At 41.2% G+C, this 21554-nt stretch overlaps 1 protein-coding gene across 6 annotated transcripts in view; it reads left to right on the top strand.

The window, feature by feature from the left end:
- CCDC68 (coiled-coil domain containing 68) overlaps positions 1-20044 on the top strand; it is a 158186-nt gene extending 138142 nt beyond the window's left edge. For 5 of the 6 annotated variants that reach the window (XM_056544893.1, XM_056544890.1, XM_056544889.1 and 2 more), the window contains 9 exons: positions 1272-1355; positions 3646-3771; positions 4811-4936; positions 7123-7251; positions 8220-8302; positions 9742-9847; positions 13256-13339; positions 15939-16015; positions 16377-20044. In XM_056544893.1, the coding sequence (XP_056400868.1) occupies positions 1272-1355; positions 3646-3771; positions 4811-4936; positions 7123-7251; positions 8220-8302; positions 9742-9847; positions 13256-13339; positions 15939-16015; positions 16377-16449 (888 nt within the window). In that variant the 3' untranslated portion in view covers positions 16450-20044. The remainder of the gene's footprint in view (positions 1-1271; positions 1356-3645; positions 3772-4810; positions 4937-7122; positions 7252-8219; positions 8303-9741; positions 9848-13255; positions 13340-15938; positions 16016-16376) is intronic. The other variant, XM_056544894.1, reaches the window with a different exon arrangement.
- The last annotated feature ends 1510 nt before the right edge of the window (positions 20045-21554 follow it).

Raw genomic sequence — 21554 nt, 5'->3', positions numbered from 1 at the left:
ACAATTATTTATTTAATACCTCCCTATCGCTCTTGGGACGGGTGGCGATAGGACAAGCATATACAGAGGAGCGCTCACCCTGGCGTCACGAGGGATAAGGGTTAAACAAGCACCCTTTAGTTACTGCACAGCTACACCCCATATACCCTACAACCCCAAGCTACCACATTTAGTTTCATGTGATCCTGTTCCAGTGTATTCTTACCTGCATTGTGTCCTGACTTCAGTTCCTGTCCAACCCTTCATTCCTAGTAAACCTTGTAACCATTTTGTCATTACTCTTATGTCTGCCATATATTCCTTTGGTTCTGAGGCTGTTGTCTGTATGCTAAATACCTGTCATTATATCTTCCAGATATTTGTTTATTACTACTTTGCATACCTGCTGTTATATATTATCCTGATTCCCTGTCTGTTTCCCCGACCTCTGTACAGTTCTGTTTATTGTTTTTACTTGTGTCCCCCTGCACTTTAGCCCAGTGGAGGGACTGGCGCCTAGTTGTAGAACCGCTGTCTAGTAAGAGTGTAACAGTAGGCAGGGAAAGGGGTTCTGGGTAAGGTCATGAAGCACTATTCTCTGCCTGACATGACAGGTGTCCCTGCTCCTTGTATTGTACATTAAGCCAGTGATGCTTTATTCATTGCCATCTTACGTTCAGTAGATTCACTAGGCCATGAGCTCTCTGACTGGTCAGAAGTAAGCTGGCAAAGCTTTCGATTAGGCTCTGTTTTGCTCCTATTTCCAAGGTGGCCTACACTAACACAGATAGCATAGCACACAGTTGTAGTGCACCAATGATACAGTTGGCAGTGATTACATCTGCACATGATAGACAAGTATCACAAAATAATTTAAACTTGTCATTTTGTGCCACACATGTTGGTTTATGCTGAGACATGAGAGGATGTAGGAAGTACACATCTCTATCTATAGGCTTCTACTTTACAGGAGCCAGGAGCAATATTCTGTAAGATCTATGGGAAAAAGCAGCACAGTCGGCTATGTGAAAGAGCTGCACAGACTCTACAGTAACAATATGGAACAACCTTTTTGATGAAGACTATTTAGAGAACTGTGTACATTTGGGAAGCAAAACAATAATAATAATGAAATTATTTTAAAGGTGTCCCGTCACCTCTTTGTCTATGCCAAGGATTTCAATCTATGTTTTTAAAAGTGGGCATACATTTTAAAAAGCAAAGCAGGATGGGTTGTCACCAATAACTTTGTTATATCTGATGTTCATAAAGTTTCTATTGTGTTCGTTTAGATCCGGGCAACTTTAGAGAAGATTCAGAGTCAATTATTTAAGGATGAATTGGACAGTAAAAATACACAGAATACACAGGAGCAGGTAAAGGTTTTTTTGAATATTTTTAACCACTGCAAAATATTTTGTCTGTAAAAAAATTTAGATTTTTAAACATCTGAATTATCAGTAGGATGTCAGTTATCCTTCTATATGTCACAGAAACATCACAGATGGTATCATGGGACTTGTGAGCTTACAACACCGCAGATTCCAAAACTGACCAACATAGACCATCCAAGCTCCTCAAGATATAGTGGGAGATTTATGTAACTGAAAATCTTTTGTACTACAGGTGGTCGCGGGGGTCCGATGAGCTAAAATGGTGGTGAAGGGTCCCCTCATGTTTCACTAATTGCTAAGCCAACCTGTATCTGGCGAGAGCCGATCACACTGTATAATGTAGTAGGCATAGAATTATACAGTAAATACAATCTAATGATAAAAATGATATAAAAACTTTCTCCATTTTATCCCCCCCAATAAAAAATACATAAAAATAATAAAAATATTTAGTATCACCGCATGCGTAATTGTCCAAACTAAAAATATAATGTTTGTGATCCCGCTCGGTAAACAGTATAAATGTTAAAAAAAGGACAAAAATTATGATTTTTGGTCACTTCATATATCAGTAAAAAAAATTATTAAAAGCAATCAAAAAGTCCCATCAAAACAAAAAATGTATCGATAGACTGAAAAATCATAACGACAGATCACGGTGCAAAATATGATCCCTCATACATCCGTTTATACGGAAAAATGGAAAGCTTGTAGCGGTCAATTATAGACATACTAATATTGTACTACAGTTTTTTTTTTTTTTTTTTTTTTTTTAAGTTTTTAAAAAAACAACCCATCTCCAAAATTGCTGTTTTCATATACATTTTCTCCCACAAATAATATATATTTTTTTGTTTCGCTGTACATTTTATGGTAAAATAAAAGGTGTCAATACAAAATACAAATGGCCGGGCAAATATGGCTCTATTGGTGGAAAAAATACAAGAAAAAAATTCCTTTTATGGCTCTTAAAAGGAAAGGAGAAAAAAAAAAAAAACACAAAGGGGCCCTCAAGGGGTTAAGGCTGGATGGACATTGGGCATTTTCCTAGAGATAAAAGCTGGAAAAAAAAAAACCATAAATGAAAATAAGGAACAAACCATAAAAGGCCTATTTGCATAATATTGTCTATGCTTTACAACGTCTTCTAGTCCATGGTCATGTGTGTCAGGCAGTGACTTGGACTTTCATATGCAGAAATGACTATGTCCTGCTGTGTTTGCTTTCTGCAGTTACCTTGTATGTAGTGAAACCAGCTGAGCTGTAAAGTTGTTGACATATAGTGTGTGTTAAGTGGGTGGATTTCCCTGCTCTGCCTTCATTCTCCTGGTTCCTGATAAGCATCACTTGATTATTTTATATGTCAAGGTTCTCTGGACACTGGAGAGGACAGGCCAACCTGTAAGGTTCAGGCTGCCATCAAATAGAAGAAAATCACAACATTTACCTTCCTTCCCACCACCGCTGTCGTGAACGAACCTGGTCCGGCTGCACAGCATTTCCAGAGTCAGGGTCAACAAAATAGAATTGCCCTCTTAGCCAATCAGTAGTTGAGGCAGGATATTGCTGTGGCTACTGATTGGCTGAGCAGGAAATTTCATGTCCCAACAGGGCTGCAAGAGAATGATGGTGGCAGGGGAGCAAGGAAGATAAGTATATGTTTTTCTTCTATTTGACAGCAGCCTGACCACAAATACCTATAAAAATGTTCCACCAGAATACCCTTTAGCTCTTAACACTAAGTAGGAATCCTACTGCACATGCCACCTGCTCTGTACGTTGATTCCACGTTGCTCTAGCATGTTGACAGGAGTCCCTGCTATTGTACAGAAAGCAGCGATGCACTTTGCATCACCGCTTACTGTGTGTGCAATGGAGGTAGCTGACAATGCAGGGCATTTCCACTAAACTCCTTACACTCCATGGGCAGGGTGTTCCGCACCTGGCCCAGAGAGTGTAGGGCCAAAACCAAATCAGCTTCCAATATCAAATGAATTTAAAGGCCCAAGTCAAGCAAAACCTCCAGAAACTAATCTCTGAGCAAACTAGATAAGGGCCAACAAAAAAAGGGACTTCCCAGCTGGGAGGACTCATACCAGCCATGTATTACAACTCATTGGGCACCATGAAATTCCACACTTATCCTTTAGTGGCCGCTGCAGGAAAAATATATGGTTGGCTGCCACATTCCCTACAGCTGACCGTTAGGACCCCTCTTTTTATTTTCCATAATTTGTTTATTGAAGTTGATGAACTCTCATTTTCATCTCAGAATGGACACAGTAAAGAAGTGGAGGACTCCTTTCACTCCCGGTATAAACGGATCGTTGAGAAGTTAAAGGATCAAGACCTGGAGATACTAGATGTCCACAGAGAAAACCAGGATCTACAAATTAAGGTAGAATCACAAACTCTCAAAATAGCTATGGAGCCCTTAAAGGGGTACTTTGGTGAAAAACTGTTATTTTTGTAGTTTTTTTTTCTTTCAAATCTACTGGTTCCAGAAAGTTAAACAGATTTATAAATGACTTCTATTAAAAAATCTTGAAGGTGATATGCAGGAAAAAAAAAAAAAGCATGTACCTCCCCCTGTGCCCGAGCTGCAAAAAAATCAAAAACAAACTTTAACTCACCTTCCTATGTTCCCTCTTTGGGGAGATATCGGCGTCCCGTTCCTCTGCTGCTGCTCGTCTTCCTTCTTCTTAGGCCCGGAACGTCACAGTGCTGTCAGGGTATCGCCGGCCGCAGCGATGTCCCACCTCGTCATGTATGGAGCGCTGGCCGGCTCCTTACATGACAGTGCGCTCAGCCTATCACCGGCCGAGGTGGGACATCGCTGCGGCCGGCGATACCCTGACAGCACTGTGACGTTCCAAGCCTAAGAAGAAGGAAGACGAGCAGCAGCGGAGAAACGGGACGCTGATATCTCCGCAACCGGGGAACGTAGGAAGGTGAGTTAAAGTTTTATTTTAAAAAAAAAATTCTTTTTGCAGCCCGGGCACAGGGGTAGATAAAAGTTTTTTTTGCTGCATTCCTTCTTTAATCCTTCCAGTACTTATCAGCTGCTGTATGTTCCACAGGAAGTTGAGTTATTTCCAGCTCTCTGCTGACACCTCTATCCATGTCAGGAACTGTCCAGAGTAGGCGCAAAGTGGCGGATAAAATTCAGGAGAAGCATAGCCGAATCCTTGAACTCGAGAAGCTCAGGGAGCGCATGGAAGCAAATCTGTTTAACTTTCTGGCACCAGTTGATTTAAAAATAAAAAAATATTAATAATTCCACCAGAGTACCCCTTTAAGTACCTGACTAGCATTAGAAGTGCTCTTGCTGTTTTATCCATAGAATGATACAGAACAGGGATGGAGGATCATGGAGGATCTAGTGTAGTCACCTGCATGGAATATCTTTTTGTTGAGTGTAATATCTTTTGTTCCAGTTGGAAGCATCACGTGAAGCTGGAGCGGGCGCAATAAGGGACGCAACCCGTAAATTGTACGAAAATTACAACAAGAAGGCTGAACAACTGCGGAAATCTCATGAAGAGGAGAAGCAACGTTTACAAGTAAAGTGTAGTTACAGTGAATTCTTCCAGTACTTATTAGCTGCTGAATACTACAGAGGAAATTCTTTTATTTTTGGAACACAGAGCTCTCTGCTGACATCACGAGCACAGTGCTCTCTGCTGACATCTCTGCAACGTTTACAAGTAAAGTGTAGTTACAGTGAATTATACTGTAACATGTATGGCAGCATTTCCCGACCAGGGTGCCTCCAGCTGTTACGAAACTACAACTCCCAGCATGCCCGGACAGCCTCCGGCTGTCCAGGCATGCTGGGAGTTGTAGTTTTGCAACAGCTGGAGGCACCCTGGTTGGGAACCACTGATGTATAGGGTGGAAAATGGTACTGTACATTAGGATGAAACGTTAAAAACATAAAAGAAAGAAAGTGCTATAGAAAAGTATTTGCCCCCTATAAGATGTTCTCTGTAATGTCATATTTTTCTCATAGTTATTAAATTACAGATTTGTCTTTTCTTCTCTTTCCTCTTGCCCTAACATATCCTAAGATGTTTGACACAATCATAATATTGAGATATTATAATGAGTTTTTTAATGCTCTATATGGCCACCTAGTGGTTGTGTTGTAAGTTGCAGCCAATGAAGGTTTTGCTAGCAGGTCGTAATAATGAATTAAATTAGTATTTTGAAAAAGTGGAGTTTCTACAAAACGCACAGAAGGGTAAAAGTGGATATAACGGTAATACAACAACCATATCAGCCATGTGAAATAAAATAAACATATTTAGAACCACAGCAAAAAATAAATAAAAAAACACCATTATAATTTTTACCACATAGCATATTGCATAAAAATAAAATATTGCTTATTAAAAAAAAAGACCAAAAAAAAAAAAAAAAAAACTAACAAATAGCCAAATTGGTACCAATTTAAACTGCAACGTAACCCTCATTAGTACAATTACTGTATGTAAAAAAAAGTTACAGGTTCTAGAATGTAATGACACAAACACACAAAAAAACAACAACTTTTTTCTATAACTTTTTTCTTTACTGTGCAAAACTGCTAAAAAGTAAAACAAAAAGTAGATAGTTGCCCCCCTGTACAGTTAGATGCCCCCAGTAGGTGGATGAGTGCCCCCGAAGGTTGTTGCTACCCAGTAGATACAGTTAGGATGCAGTACAGATAGGTGCTCCTTAGTATAGATAGTTGCACCCCAAGTTTAGATAGGTGCCTCCTCCCCTCCTGGAGGTAGATAGTGGCCCCCAGGAAGTTGATAGGTGCCCTACATTACAGATAAATGCCCCCAGTAGGTAGAAACGTTTTCCCAGTAGTTGCTCCCCAGTAGATACACAGTTGGCCGCCAGTACAGACAGTTGTCCCCCCTGGAGATTCTGGAGATTAATAGGCACCCCCTCTGCAAAAGAAAATAAATACTTTACATTTACTTCTCCGGTCTGCCCTCATTGACAAAGTCTACGTGTGCCCTGCTCTTCTAACTGGAGGCGCACATTCTGTGAGTGATATCATCATTGTGCATGCGCATAGAGGTCCTGCGCTGCTCCTATCCCGCTGTAGACTGCAGGCCAAAGGCAGCCTGCAGCCTACAGGGTAAGCTTCCAGGAGTAATCGCTTGGATATTCCATAAAAGGAGGGATTTCAATGGGCACTCTCGGACTGTCATATGTTGTAATAGGTTTTGCAATTGCTTTCAGTAGAAAATTTTCACTATTTCATGCTGAAAATGCCAGTCAAAAAACTGCCCCCCCCTGCCTGCTTGGACACATACTAGTCCTGCTGTGTCCATGTATCATCACCTATGTCATGGACACACTTCCTTGATTGACAGCTGTGTGAGCAGGGCTCTTAGCTGGAGGAAAAATCCTCCCACTGTCAGCTTGTGTCCCGCTACTGTCAGTGAGGACAAGCTGGGAGTTGTAGCTTTGCTAATGCTAGAGGAGAAGTGAGCAGACAGCATACTGAGGGAGGGGGCGGAGACCTGCACAGTGAGGCCACGCCCCCTGCCTTTGAGAGGAATTCAGACTAGTGAGCTAAATTAAAAGTGTAATAAAAAAATAAATAAAGGTGCTAGGCACATAAAAATTAGATGTACATGGTCAGGATTAGGTACTGAGTGATATATTTTAAAAAATGTTTTTTGTTGGATTTGACGGGTACACTTTAAGCTGATGGAGATAATGGCTTCTGTCTGGTTGTCTTTGCTAGGCATCTTCTGCAGAGCATGAGGATCGGCTTAATAAAAGCATAGAGAAACTGAACGACGTGGCGGATAAAATTCAGGAGAAGCATAGCCGAATCCTTGAATTGGAGAAGCTCATGGAGCGGATGGAAGCGGTGAGTGGCAAAAAAAGCACATGCCTGGAATAACTATTACCAGTTCTATCTAGCCATGGGCTTATTTACACCCATGTTTTCCTGCTTACAGGTCCGAAATTTTTATTTTAAATTCATTGCAAATGATAATTCTTCTACAGGTCCAGAGACTCAGGGCAAACTGCTGGCAAGGGAGACCATGCACAGGGAGAGCCGGGGCAGCGTAGAGGAGATTGCGGGGGGTCCCAGTGTTCAGACCCCTAGCGTTCAGATATTTATTCCCTCTTCTGTGGATAGGGGATAAGAAGTAAAGTAGTGGAGTACTCCTTTTAGCAGTATAAAGCCATACAGTATACAGGAAAAAGAAGGATCGTCCAGTGCTTTATTCGGGGAACAGGTTTTTTATTAGGATATCATGTAGAACAGGTACACGAAGACATGTGACACGTTTCGGCTCAAGTCACTGAGCCTTAGTCATGACTAAGGCTCAGTCACTTGAGCCGAAACGCGTCACATGTCTTCGTGTACCTGTTTGTTCTCCATGATATCCTAATAAAATACCTGTTCCCCGAGTCCACGCCTGGTCCATGCACCTGCATCTGAGGGTGAGCTGCTACGAACTCTGCTCTACAAAGCCATACAGTACATACAGTACTCAGACAGGATCACACTGACAGAAGAGAATCTACGTCCAAACTACAACCTATCATCGTCAGTAGCAAGTAGACCAGGAACCCGGATACTGCAAGATGAATGAATTTCCCTGTCATAGACCGAAAGCCTCTGCATGTTAACAGCGACTTTTATGGCTCATAGACTGGGAGATCCAAGGGATTCATACTGTATGTATGACATCTATATGGTATATGGACACATGTCCTGAGGTCTCTGGGTCCTATAGATGATACGCTGTACATGTATCTGTCATTTCATGTGCTTTGGTTCCACATGTCCTTAAAATATATGTTTTAAAATTCTATTTTCCATAGGAAAATGCAACTCTGGTCAAGAAAAAACGTTTACTTGAAAATGAGCTCTCAAAAAGAATGTGCGAACCTTCCAAAAAGAACAGGTCAGTAGCCGGTCTACATTTTAATTGCTCTGTCGTATTATTTGTGTATTTTCCCTTTGTTGGTTGACAACCGTAAAGGATGGAATGACTGCACCCACAGGCTGATTTCGCCATTCAGTACTTTAGGAAAGCTGAGTGACTGCAACTGCAGGGTGTGACATTAGTTGTAACTTTACTGTCCAATAAACAGCTGGAGAATAAAAAGAACAATTTTAAAGGTGTTATCTAATTAAACAATTATCTCCCTCAATACCCCCGCAGCTTCCGGTATTGGCGCCTGGTATCCATCGCACTTTACATCGCTGTTCAGCCAATCACTGGCTGAGGCAGGACACAGCTGTGGCCGGCTTGATTGGTTGTGGCGTGCTGTCCGTAGCGCCAAAAAGCAGACTGCAGTGGAGGCTGGGGGGGTTCGGAGGACACACAGCGGCCACTTAAGGAAAGATTTAGTATTTCATGGCCCCTATTAAAATGAATGGTGATCCATGTGATACCTAGTGTAGCTGTGCCACCTCCCGGTTTGACTTAGGGCCAAACTTTGGAGCAGTGTCTAAGTATTTCCTTGGTTTTACCCATTATCCCGCTCCATGATATGGATGCTGGACTTAAGCTGCAGGGAACATACCTGGTCGCTTCCAGCAAGAGTGGTCCCTGTTTAGTGGTTGCAGGCCTGGGCGACCTGGTGCGAAGCACTGGGGATTCAGGCAGGAAGGGCAAGCTTACACTGTTGGTGGTATTAGAGTAGCAAAACAGAGTTTAATGTAGCAGAGCTGAGTTCGTAGAACAGCATAGCTGAGAAGCTCCGGAGCAGCAAAGTGGTGTAAGCTAGATCAGAACATAGATGTGGTTGACAGTCCAGGTCAAGCACAGGAGTTCCAGTACTTATCAGCTGTTGTATATTACAGTGGAAGTTCTTTTCTATTTAAATTTATTTCCAGTCTGATCACAGTGCTCTCTGCTGACACCTCTGTCCATGTCAGGAACTTTTCAGAGCAGGAGCAAATCCCCAGAGCAAACCTCTCCTGCTCTAGACAGTTCCTGACATGGACAGATGTGTCAGCAGAGAGCACTGTGGTCAGACAGAAAGGAAATTCCAAAAGAAAAGAACTTCCTCTGGAGCATGTAGCAGCTGATAAGTACTGGAAGGATTATGTTTCTTTTTAAACGCGCTTAGAGGCAGACATTTTGGAGACACATTTTCTTTCTGTATAGTCTGTTTAGATTGTGTATGTGCTTTATGGCAGCTGCAATGAATAGGAGTCAATTGACAGGAAGCACAAGTCCATTGTGTGTGCTCTAGAGAGCAAAAAGACAACTGTAATAGTGAAAAAAAAATGTTAAATGGATAGTTAGTTAATAAAAAAATACAAACCCTCCAGTTAAAGTACTGTTGTGCTCTAATGCTTTTGTAATTTTTTGCTTTTTGCTTTTTTGTATAGTACATTGTCCATTCAAGCTGAGATTTTTACTGTTGAAGAACAAATAAATCACCTGCACCATTTGATGATGTCCCAGCACCAGCATCTGCGCTCGCTGATCCAAGAGGTGAGGGCTCCGGAGAGAAGCCACAACTGTTAGGCCATGTTCACACCATGGAATGTCCGCACGGAAAGTCTCTGTGCAAACAAGGCACCGGCATAACATGCTGGCGCTAGGACCGCACAGGAATGCGCAGTTTCATAGACTATGTGTTCCGTACTGTGTCCCCAGAAAGAATGAACAGGTTTATTCTTTCTGCGGACACAGAAAACAAAATTTTCCATGGCGGAAAAATCTGGCACGGAAATTTCTCCGTGTGCACAGTGCAACAGAATCCCGTTGAATTCAATGGGACTCTGCTGCAGTGGAATTTCCATTCGGACATTCCAAGTGGAAATCCCCATGGAAAAGCCGACAAGTGAACATAGCCTATTGTGATTCCTGGAAGTTTAAGGAGTACTCCGGTGGAAAATGAAAAAATCATATCAATTGGCTCCAGAAAATTTAACATATTTGTAAATGACTTAAATCTTAATCCTTCCAGTACACATTAGTTGCTGTATGCTCCAGAGCAAGTTGTGTAGTTCTTTCCAGTCTGAACAAAGTGCTCTCTGCTGACACCTCTGTCCATGTCATGAACTGTCCAGAGTAGGAACAAATCCCCATAGCAAACCTCTCCTGCTCTGGACAGTTCTTAACATAGACAGAGGTGCCAGCAGAGAGCACTGTGGTCAGACAGAAAAGAAGAACTCAACTTCCTCTGTTGTATACAGCAGCTGATAAGTACTGGGAGAATTAAGATTTTTTTTAAAGGAAGTCATTTACAAATCTGTTTAACTTTCTGGAGCCAATTAATAAAAAATAAAAAAAATAGTTTTCCACCGGAGTACCCCTTTAAACCCCCTAAATTCCCAGAGACACCTAGGAAACCTCATTTAAGGCTTGAGGAGCACCTTAATAAAAGTGATGTGCTCCATCCCCCTTAGGCTGTGTTCCCACAGCAGAATAGTTGCGGAATGTCAACATTTTCTAGTGGACATTCTCCAGACATCGGGCGCTGCCGAAACAAGAGCGATCAGAAATGCGTCGTCTTCATAGACAGCAATGCTTTTCCCAGCGGACAAGCCTATTCTTTCTGCAGAGGCCAGAATTTTTTCTGACGTGTGTTCGGTGAGCCTATGTTCAAGATGCAGTTTCCATGATGAAATTCTGCAGAATAATTCCACATGGACATTCCATTGCAGCAGAGTCCCATTGATATGAGAGACAGAATTTCATTAAAAACAATACTGTAACGGAATTTCCATGGGGAATTTTTCCACCGAATTCCGCTCACTATTGTAAGTAGCAAATAGAGCAACCCTCTGAAGCTTTCCCAAAACTGGAAGAGGTGACTAGTTGCAGATCCTAAATATGAAAGACAGCAAAGAAGGGGAGCGGAAGTTAGTTTGGGATCATTACCCTAAAGAGGTATTCCAGAAATTAAAAAAACAGGCCTTTTTCTTTTAAAGACAGCGCCCTCCTTGTCTCCACTTTGGATGTGGTATTACAACTTGGCTCCATTCACTTCAATGGAACTGAGCTGCAGAACCACACCCAAACTGGAGACAAGGAGGGCGCTGTCTTTGAAAGAAAAAAGGCCTGTTGTTTTCATTCCTGGAATACCCCTTTAAAGGAAATCTGCAGCCATAGATACTTATCCACAGGATAGGAAATAAGTGTCTGATCAGAGGGGGTCCGAACTTTGGGACCTCCTGTGATCTCCTGTAGGGGGCCCCGACTCTGCCGTGCCTCTCCCATGCAGGAGGCGTGTTGGCCACAGCATGACGCCGCAGCCAACATGCATCCCCACCTCTCCCATAGAGCTGTATAAAGGGGGCGTGTCGTCGGCATCAGTGAGGTTGACGCGGTAATGCTGGGTCTCCGTACAGGAGATCCCAGGGGTCCCAGCAGTCACCCCAGGGGTACGTGGGGGGCTCACTGCACTCAAATCAAGGTGTCCTTCAATTCTTAAATGGTTAAAATTTCCTATATGCATAAAAAAAAAAAAAAATTAAATTAGGTTCCATTAGCGCATAATATTTAACCTAACGCCCATCTATGGATACAGGGTGCTCTCTGTGTAGTTTTGTCTCCACCCGGTGGCATGTTGAGGTTATTGCAGCTGTATAAGTCAAATTATTATTAAAAGGGGTACTTCACTGGAAAACATTATTATTATTATTATTATTATTATTATTTTAAATCAACTGGTGCTAGAAAGTTAAACAGATTTGTAAATTACTTCTATTTAAAAATCTTAACCCTTCCAGTACTTTTTAGCTGCTGTATACTAGAGGAAGTTCTTTTCTGTTTTGAATATCCTTTCAGTCTGACCACAGTGCTCTCTGCTGACACCTCTGTCCATTTTAGGAACTGTCCAGTAAAGGAGCAAATCCCCATAGCAAACCTATCCTGCTCTGGACAGTTCCTGACACGGACAGAGGTGTCGGCAGAGAGCACTGTGGTCAGACAGAAAGGAAATTCAAAAAGAAACAAACTTCCTCTAGAGCATAAAGCAGCTCATAAGTACTGTAAGGATTAAGATTTTTAAATAGACGTAATTTACAAATCTGTTAAACTTTCTGGTGCCAGTTGATTTAAAACATTTTTATTTCCAGTGGAGTACCCCTTTAAAGCATAAACTAAGTATTTTATTTATTATTATTATTCATGCACCAGCTTTCTCTAAAGCAGTATATCCCAACCAGGGTGCCTACAGCTGTTGCAAAACTACAACTCCCAGCATGCCCGGACAGCCGATGGCTGTCCGGGCATGCTGGGAGTTGTAGTTTTGCAACAGCTGAAGGCACACTAATTGGGAAACTCTGCTCTAAAGAATGGAAACAAAGTTTTTTACATCTATATCAGTGGTCTTCAAACCGTGGACCTCCTACCATGCTGGGAGTTGTAGTTTTGCAACATCTGGTTTGGAGACCACTGATCTGGATGCTGTAAATCTTACAATAATCATACAGAAATTAAACTTAATTTACATACAATTCTAAGCAACATCACATTTTGAAAATATTGACATAATGATTCAGCAGAGTTAAAGGTGTTATCCAGGAACAGACCTTCTTTCCAAAACAGCACCACCCCTGTCCGCAGGTTGTGAATGGTATTACAGCTCCTTTCACTTCAATAGAACTGAGCTGCATTACTACACACAACCTGAAGACAACAGTGGTGCTGCAGCCACCTTGTTATACATCATTTCACCAGTGGGGGAGCTGTAGGAGGATTAAAAACTTCCTGTTTACAATTCACCAGAGATCACTAGGGTTGGCCCTAATGGTACACTTTGTGATCATCCTTCTAACGAACAGGAGGTGTTTATAGTGGACATGGCCTTTAAATAAACTGATTAATAAAATTAATTAATTAATTAAATACAAAGTTGTTATAAAAATTTGATTCTTGCTGTTTTCTCAGAGTGAGGAACTGAGGAACCGTCTGAAAGAACAGGATGTAACAATCGGGGAATTGAGAGAAAAAATCAACTTGCTGGAATGTCAGGTAACACAGATATATAGATAAATATGAGATAAATATATAGATAAATAAATAAATTGATAGATGTGAGATAGATAGATAGATAGGAGATAGATAGATAGATAGATAGATAGATATGAGATAGATATGAGATAGATAGATATAGATAGATAGATAGATAGATAGATATGAGATAGATAGATATGAGATAGATAGATAGATAGATAGATATGAGATAGATAGATATGAGATAGATAAATAGATATGAGATAGATAGATAGATATGAGATAGATAGATAGATATGAGATAGATAGATAGATATGAGATAGATAGATAGATAGATAGATATGAGATAGATATGAGATAGATAGATAGATAGATAAATATGAGATAAATATACATGAGATAGATAGATAGATAGATAGATATGAGATAGATAGATAGATAGATAGATATGAGATAGATATGAGATAGATAGATAGATAGATATGAGATAGATAGATAGATACGAGATAGATAGATATGAGATAGATAGATATGAGATAGATAGATAGATAGATAGACATGAGATAGATAGATATGAGATAGATAGATATGAGATAGATAGATAGATAGATAGATAGATAGATATGAGATAGAGAGATATGAGATAGAGAGATATGAGATAGATAGAAGATGGATAGATAGATATGAGATAGATAGATAGATATGAGATAGATAGATAGATAGATATGAGATAGATAGAAGATGGATAGATAGATAGATATGAGATAGATAGATAGATATGAGATAGATAGATATAGATAGATCTATAAACTCATGTTTTATCTATATCTTTGTGCTAGCAGTGTGCTGCTGTATTCTCCTGTTGCTGTATATTTAGCCCAGCAGCCTGCACCTGTAAGCCAGGTCTATACAATAGTTTGGATCAATAGTGCTGGCCAACTTATTCTTTGGTTGTATTACACATACGGGGGAGTGGCTACCTCCATGTTGGCTCCTGCAGCCCACCCACCTCTATTAGGTGTATATAAGGTGCCGTGGATGTTTCAGACCATGCAATGCCTGCTGAGCTGTTCACACAGAGGCATATTCATAGTGTAGGGTCCGTCCCAGAATGAGGTCACCTTACCGTGGTGGGACGGTCCAAGCTATTTGGTGCCAAATTCGCAAGCTGAGTAATTTCATAGTTTCATCTTCATTTATTGCACTACAGCTGTATAGCTTTTCATGTTCTATCTATATACTCATGTTTTATCTATATCTTTGTGCTAGCAGTGTGCTGCTGTATTCTCCTGTTGCTAGATAGATAGATATGAGATAGATAGATAGATAGATAGATAGATAGATAGATAGATATGAGATAGATAGATAGATATGAGATAGATAGATATGAGATAGATAGATAGATAGATATGAGATAGATAGATAGATATGAGATAGATAGATATGAGATAGATAGATAGATAGATAGATAGATATGAGAGAAATAGATAGATATGAGATAGGTAGATAGATATGAGATAAATAGATAGATATATAGATAGATATGAGATAGATAGATAGATATGAGATAGATAAGAGATAGATTGATATGAGATAGATAGATATGAGATATATAGATAGATATGAGATAGATAGATAGATATGAGATAGATAGATAGATAGATATGAGATAGGTAGATAGATATGAGATAGATAGATATATAGATAGATATGAGATAGATAGATATGAGATAGATAAGAGATAGATTGATATGAGATAGATAGATATATAGATAGGAGAGAAATAGATTGATAGATAGATAGATATGAGATAGATAGGTTCTTATTAATATGTTGATCAGGTACCCAGATAGCTGTGGGGATGAGTGGAAGGCACCCAGAGAGGATTGGCAGATGTTGTGGTGCCCTACTGTAAAGAGTAGTGATGGGAATTTTGGCTTTATTTAGTGAGCTGTGTCCTTTAGTCTGCCAATGGCTCCCTATATACTACCATTTCTGGGTGTTGGTTCTGAGGTGGTGGGGTCAGTGTTCCTGCAGGTGACCTTCCTGGAAAGATTGTAGAGGCAGATGATGGGTCAGAAGGGGGACATATTGTGCCGTGCCAAATTGATGAAGATTGACCAGGCTAGAGGGGGTTGTTAGAGATCTGGCATGGCTCTTAGATAAATTTATCGATAGTCTATCCTTAGGATTAGTATCTGATCAATGGGGATCCAACATCCAGCACTGCCAGCATCTACAGAGAACAGAGACAAACAGCTCCATACATTGTATAGTGGCCGTACTGGGTATTGCAGCTCTGCTACCATTGAAGTGAGTATAAGCTGAACTGCAGTACCCAGTACGGCCACTACACAAAGGACAGAGCTGTCTGCTTCCTGCTCTGTTCTCTGAATATGCAAATAGCTGATTGATGGAAGTGCTGGGTGTTGTTGCCCCTCCAATCCTGGGGATAGGTCATCCATTCGTTTTGCCTTGTATATTCCTTTAATTTCAGCACTAAAGCAGGTCTATTGATGATAATGTAAAATGCTGAGTAACACAATGTAATTGTTTTTCATTTTATTTATTTCTTTATTTATTTTTTAATTAATTAATTTATTTTATTTTTTTCAGAACAAAGAAATGAAATACAAAGTAGAGCACTGGTCGAGCCCCAAAAAATTAAAAGTATCGAAAGTAACATTTGTAAAGTAAGTGTTCTTCTCAATGGAGTCATATGGTGAACAGGTCAATTTCCCCTACAAAATCAGCACACCCTTCTGCAGCTGTCATCATGTCCCTGACCAGTTGCACGCCTCTAATGCAATGTTTCCCAACCAGAGTGCCTCCAGCTGTTGCAAAACTACAACTCCCAGCATGTCCGGACAGCCAACGGCTGTCCGGGCATGCTGGGAGTTGTAGTTTTGCAACAGCTGGAGGCATACTGGTTGGTAAACACTGCCTTAATTGAAGCAGGGTTCTGAACTAGAAGTCACCCCGCGCGCCCCCTACTGGCCGTATTAGCACCTATCACAATTTATTACTAATACATAATTTCTTCCCGTTTCACAGCGAGTCCATGCTGGGTGGCCTGTCTCCATACTTTCTGCTGCTAAAAAAGAAGAACAACCCTGGAGGCAGCTGATGGCGATGTTAACCCTATCCTGGTGGATACTGCGCCATATATTGAAATCATTTCAGGGTCCGGATCCCATCCCCTGTTGTATTAGCATCAAAGGGACCGATTACCTTATACACCCACATACACGAATGGAAAATTTGGGGTTAATAGAGACAACTTCATCATTTATTTGGTGCAGACTACAAAAAGATTTTCTATTTCTCTCACTCTCTGGAGGAGCCAACCCATTTATTTAAATTTAAAACTGTGTAATACTTCTTGTCTCCCGCGGGGGTGCTGCAGGGAAGATGAACACCTGCTGTCAGGTCTCCCTTCTGATCACTCGCAGAACCTTTTTTAATCCCTCTCCTGATGAAGTGGCCAAACTTTTCAATGTGTTGTGACCGACCCAGAAACAGCGCCACTGCTGTCCATGCCTGGTATTGCATATTGATCTATTTTTATAAGCCCGGGAACCTGGTAAACCTGTTCCTTATAAGTGTTATGGTAATTGTTTTATACTGAATAACCTATAGGCCTGGTGGCATTTCATCATCAATATATAAGCTTGTAGGGATTTTGTTTTTTGGTGTTAAAAAGTGCCTGCTTAATGCTTGTTATATGGAACATTTCATGTGTCGATCGCATATATTCACAAACCGGCAATGCCACAGTGTTTCCTGTTGTAACGTTAAGTCATGTTTCAAAGGTCTTCTCCATCTAATTGTAATAAAAAAATAAAATAAAGGGATATCCCAGTAACAGAAAAAAAAAAAAACAATCACCCCCAAGATATATAGCTTACTAATATAGTGTTATCACAAATGTTACTGTATTCAGCATGTTTTTTCTTGAATTATCCCTGACAGGAAGTTGTGTAGTCCATCCATTGTCAGTGTGGTGTTGTCTCAGCATCTCCCCGGCTCCTCCCTCTGTCCTGAGATAACAAATAATGCTCTGTTGTCTCAGGAGGCGTGGCTGGATCTTTGTTTCTAAGCTCTAGCCCCAGTCCTAAATGATGTCACCACCTCTGACCAGCCCCTACAACTTTCATCATCATGTCCCTGTCATATACATATATCTATATAAATATATATGTATATATATATATATAGAGAGAGAGAGAGAGAGAGAGAGAGAGAACAACAATGGCGAAGAACTGCATGCTTGAAAAGAGCTCCATTGAGGAGCTGAAATGTCGCTTGTTTTGACATGAAGGAAAAAATGTCACATTTTCTGCATTTTTTGGAGTGCTGCGCCATTGTTGTTCTATGACATGGACTTTGATCGAGTTGGAGCGCTGGCACCGGACATTTAAGGGTGAAGTAGTGCTGCATTGTCTTTGAATATTTATATATATATATATATATATATATATATATATATATATATATGTTTATTGGGATATATAGGAAAGAATGAGGTTTACGGTACGTTACCTTGTGCTTAACAATGCCACTGGCAGAGGAGCAGACAGTGAATGAATACAGCAGGTGCTGCCGAATTCCTGAGTGGAAAGTCTGCAAAAGCTCCAGGAGGCAAACTGGCAGGAGTGATGTGTATTGGGGAAGGGGAGGGGGGGGATTAGGCAGGATGTGGGGACTATGATATAGAGCTGAGAGGGGAAACTATTGCATTCTGGGGACTGCAGTGCCAAAGGAATGCTCAACCAGGAAGCACAGTAATTTTCTGGCAAAGGAATGGACCAACAGACAGGCAAAACAAATTTAGATCTCAAATTGATATTTTTCTTGAGAACTGGTGGCAGATGGTGGTGGGGGGTTGGGCATTCCATCTTCTGCAGCATTGTTCTCTTCAGTGTATCAATCTTGTATATATGGGGACCTCCCGGCATCCGGATTCCAATATGCCCGATCCTGTTGTTTTCAGGGAGATAAGCTTGCCTGGCAGTGGCTTTCTTCGCCTCCACATTCAGAATACATGCACACTCAACCAAGCTAAGCGCACATGTTTGTGTGGGCATCAGGAGCAGTGGCTTTGACTGAAAAAACATTCAGCCAATGTTTTTTAGAAATGTATGGCCAGTTTAAGGGAAACAATTCCTAACGACTTTAAGGGTGCATTCACACTGAGTATTTCTGCCGGGAGTTCTCCGAGCGCAATGGCAAATAGCGCTATGACTGTGCGGACCTGCGCCGCCCCAAATAACAACAATGAGTGGCTGCTGCAACGGAGCAGAATTATTCTTCTGGATTCCACTTGGAAATTTCGTCATAATAAAGGGCACTTATAGTGTTTTGTTTTTTTTTTACAGGAAAAGCTTGTTCACTTTGATAGTGGTGCTAGTGTGAACTGCACAACTCATGGTGTCAGGAGACTGCAGTGAGTGGGAATTTTGCTACAAAGTTTTTCTGAATTTTGCTGAACCAGCAAACCCTGTTATTAGCCCCAAAATAGATTTTGGTATACCATTGTCTCAAAGTTGATATCAGAGAATTTTATATGAGGCTTGCTTTTATCTGTCATCAACCCATATTTTCTAAACTAACTCAGGTTATATTCCATAACTACTCCTAACACCCCTCCTGCCCTTAAAAATTTTCCTTTCCCCTTGCTCACATTGTGTGAGCTCCCAGCAGAAGAAAGTGGGCGTTCCCCAGCAGGCACAATGGCACTGAAGCCTGTGAGAGCTGTGCCCCGCCATGCCCGCACACACTTCCTGAGTTTGGTCTCCTGCCAGGCTGGGAGGAGACCAAACTAACTGTTTGACTTGCTCAGGGAACAGAACAGAGCCACCTAGTGGACGTTTTTTCAATCACACTAAAAACATATAAAGGTTGAGAATTTTAACAGCAAGTAAATAGCAAAGCGTCTTATAATTACATAAGGAACAATATATTAAAGGAGATCTGTAGTGCTCTGAACTTTATTCAGAGCACTACAGATCTCCTTTTAAAAGTTTAGTTTGGTGACAGGTACTCTTTAAGGTACAGAGTTGGTATAGTGAATGGCTCAGCTTTGTTTGCCATCTAATAGCCACAATTGGTACTACAGGAACATTTTCTAATTTCACTCTGTCCTGACCGGTATGTTTTTAAATTCAGCTTAAAGAGGTATGACAAAAAGTATAATAAATCAACTTGCTAATGTAATGATATTAGTCATAGTGCACTGATCTTCCATTTTCAGCTCTGCTCACTCCCTTGTAACTGTGATCTCCCTTCATACTCTCTGAATGCAGTCTTCTGTCACCTCTGCTCTCCCCTCGCTAATAGTCTATTCAGAACCAGATCAGTGATGTGAAGAGGACAGCTCATATTACTATTCATTTGATTGTAAGCCTTTCTCAGTCACACTTGTTTTTATCAGAACAGGCTCTCTGTCTTAGCTGAGAGACTTCCTGCTGCCTTATAAGCTAATGAGTGGTAATATGAAGTAATAAGAGCTCCCCTCTTCACATCACTGATCTGGTTCTGAGCAGACAGGAGGGGAAGGGAAAAGCAGGGATGTGAGTTCTGCTTTCAGAATGTGTGATGTGATGTCACAACTTCAAACCGGATCTGTGTACTATGGCTAAAAACATTATATTAGTAAGTTGTTTTATGACACTCTTTGACCCCATACACAGGTCGTTCCTTTCGCTGTACAACACCTTTATCATACAGTAGAGTAAAAGTGGCAGGTGCCGGATTATCAGAGATTCTGGAGCATTGGAGAGATATTACAACGTGTGCAGGATGGCAGCTATTGTGTGTTTACAAATTATACAATTATATTATACAAATCCTGTTAGGCCTAAATTCTATTCAGATGTTGGACTATTTTTCTTATTGCATTTTGATTGTGTACCATTGTATGATGTGTATATATGTTATTTAACTTGTGCAATAAAGTATTTTGGCATTTTTTTGTGTGCAAGTTTTGCTTTTTAGGGTTTACAAGTTTACAAGCATGCTGGAAGTTGTAGTTTTGCAACAGCTGGAGGCACCCTGGTTGGGAAAGACTAGCCTAGAAGATAGTTATAAAATCACTAAATTCATGGGAATCTGTCAGCTTTGTGTCATGCTTAGAGCAGCAGACATGGGCTGATAGGGATAAAAAACAAATGGTACCTCCCTCTTAGCTGATGGTTGTTTGCAAAGTTATAAAATAATGTATTTCTTATAAGCTCAAGATTGGTCCGGGCTGAAATTCAGCATGCATGCCTTCTCCCACCCCCACCCCTCCCTGCTCAGCTTCTAGCACTGAGCCCTGTACATCAATAATGCTGGGCAGGGAGAAGTGGTAAAAGGAGGAGACATGCATGCTGCTGCTAAGCCCATCCTCTATGATTCTTGAGTCTATAAGAATAACATCACAATACCCACTTAAAGGGGTACTCTGCCCCTAAACATCTTAACCCCTATCCAAAGGATGTTGGATCCCCCCAAGATCTCCAGGCTGGCACTGCAGTGTTCTAAACACGGAAGCTTGGAGCCATGCCCCCTCCATTCATGTCTATGTACTAGCCATCACAACTCCTCCCAAAGACATGAATGGAGGGGGCGTGACGGCTGTGGGCGCCCATCATGCTGCATGGAGTAGGGTTTGCTCCCTGCTCCGGATGACTAAGGGGCCGTGCCGGAAATGGGGTCCCAGCGGCGGGACCCCCGTGATCAGACATCTTAACCTCTATCCTATGGATAGGGTATAAGATGTTTAGGGCTGAAGTTCCCCTTTAAGCTTGTGGTTCAGCAGATTATGTAGCTTTGTCTATACAGAATTTCAATCCTGTGAAGGCAGGAAGCTCAGGTTGTTCTTATTTATTACCAATAAAGGGGTACTCCGCTGAAAGCATCTTATGTTAGATCGCTGGGGTCCACAGCAGCACCCCTGTCATTCGGTGCATGGAACGGACTCTGTTCTGTGCCCGATGACTGGCAATGCCAGCTGCCACGCCCCCTCCATTCATGTCTAAGGGAGGAGATGTGACAGCTATAGACATTAACCCATAGACATTAACGGAGGGGGCGTGACGTCACGAACGTGGAAGCTGCAAGCTTCAGTGTTATGAACGGCGCTGCCAGCCCGGAGATCGCGGGGGTCCCCCGCAACCTAACATCTTTTTCCATATCATTTGGATAGGGGATAAGATGTTTTCAGCGGAGTACCCCTTTAATTATTAATTG

The sequence above is a fragment of the Hyla sarda genome, chromosome 1, assembly GCF_029499605.1.
Source record: "Hyla sarda isolate aHylSar1 chromosome 1, aHylSar1.hap1, whole genome shotgun sequence".
In the NCBI taxonomy this organism is placed as follows: Eukaryota; Metazoa; Chordata; class Amphibia; order Anura; family Hylidae; genus Hyla; species Hyla sarda.
Note: the sequence above shows the minus strand (reverse complement) of the source record. Positions and strands in the feature narration are given on the sequence as shown.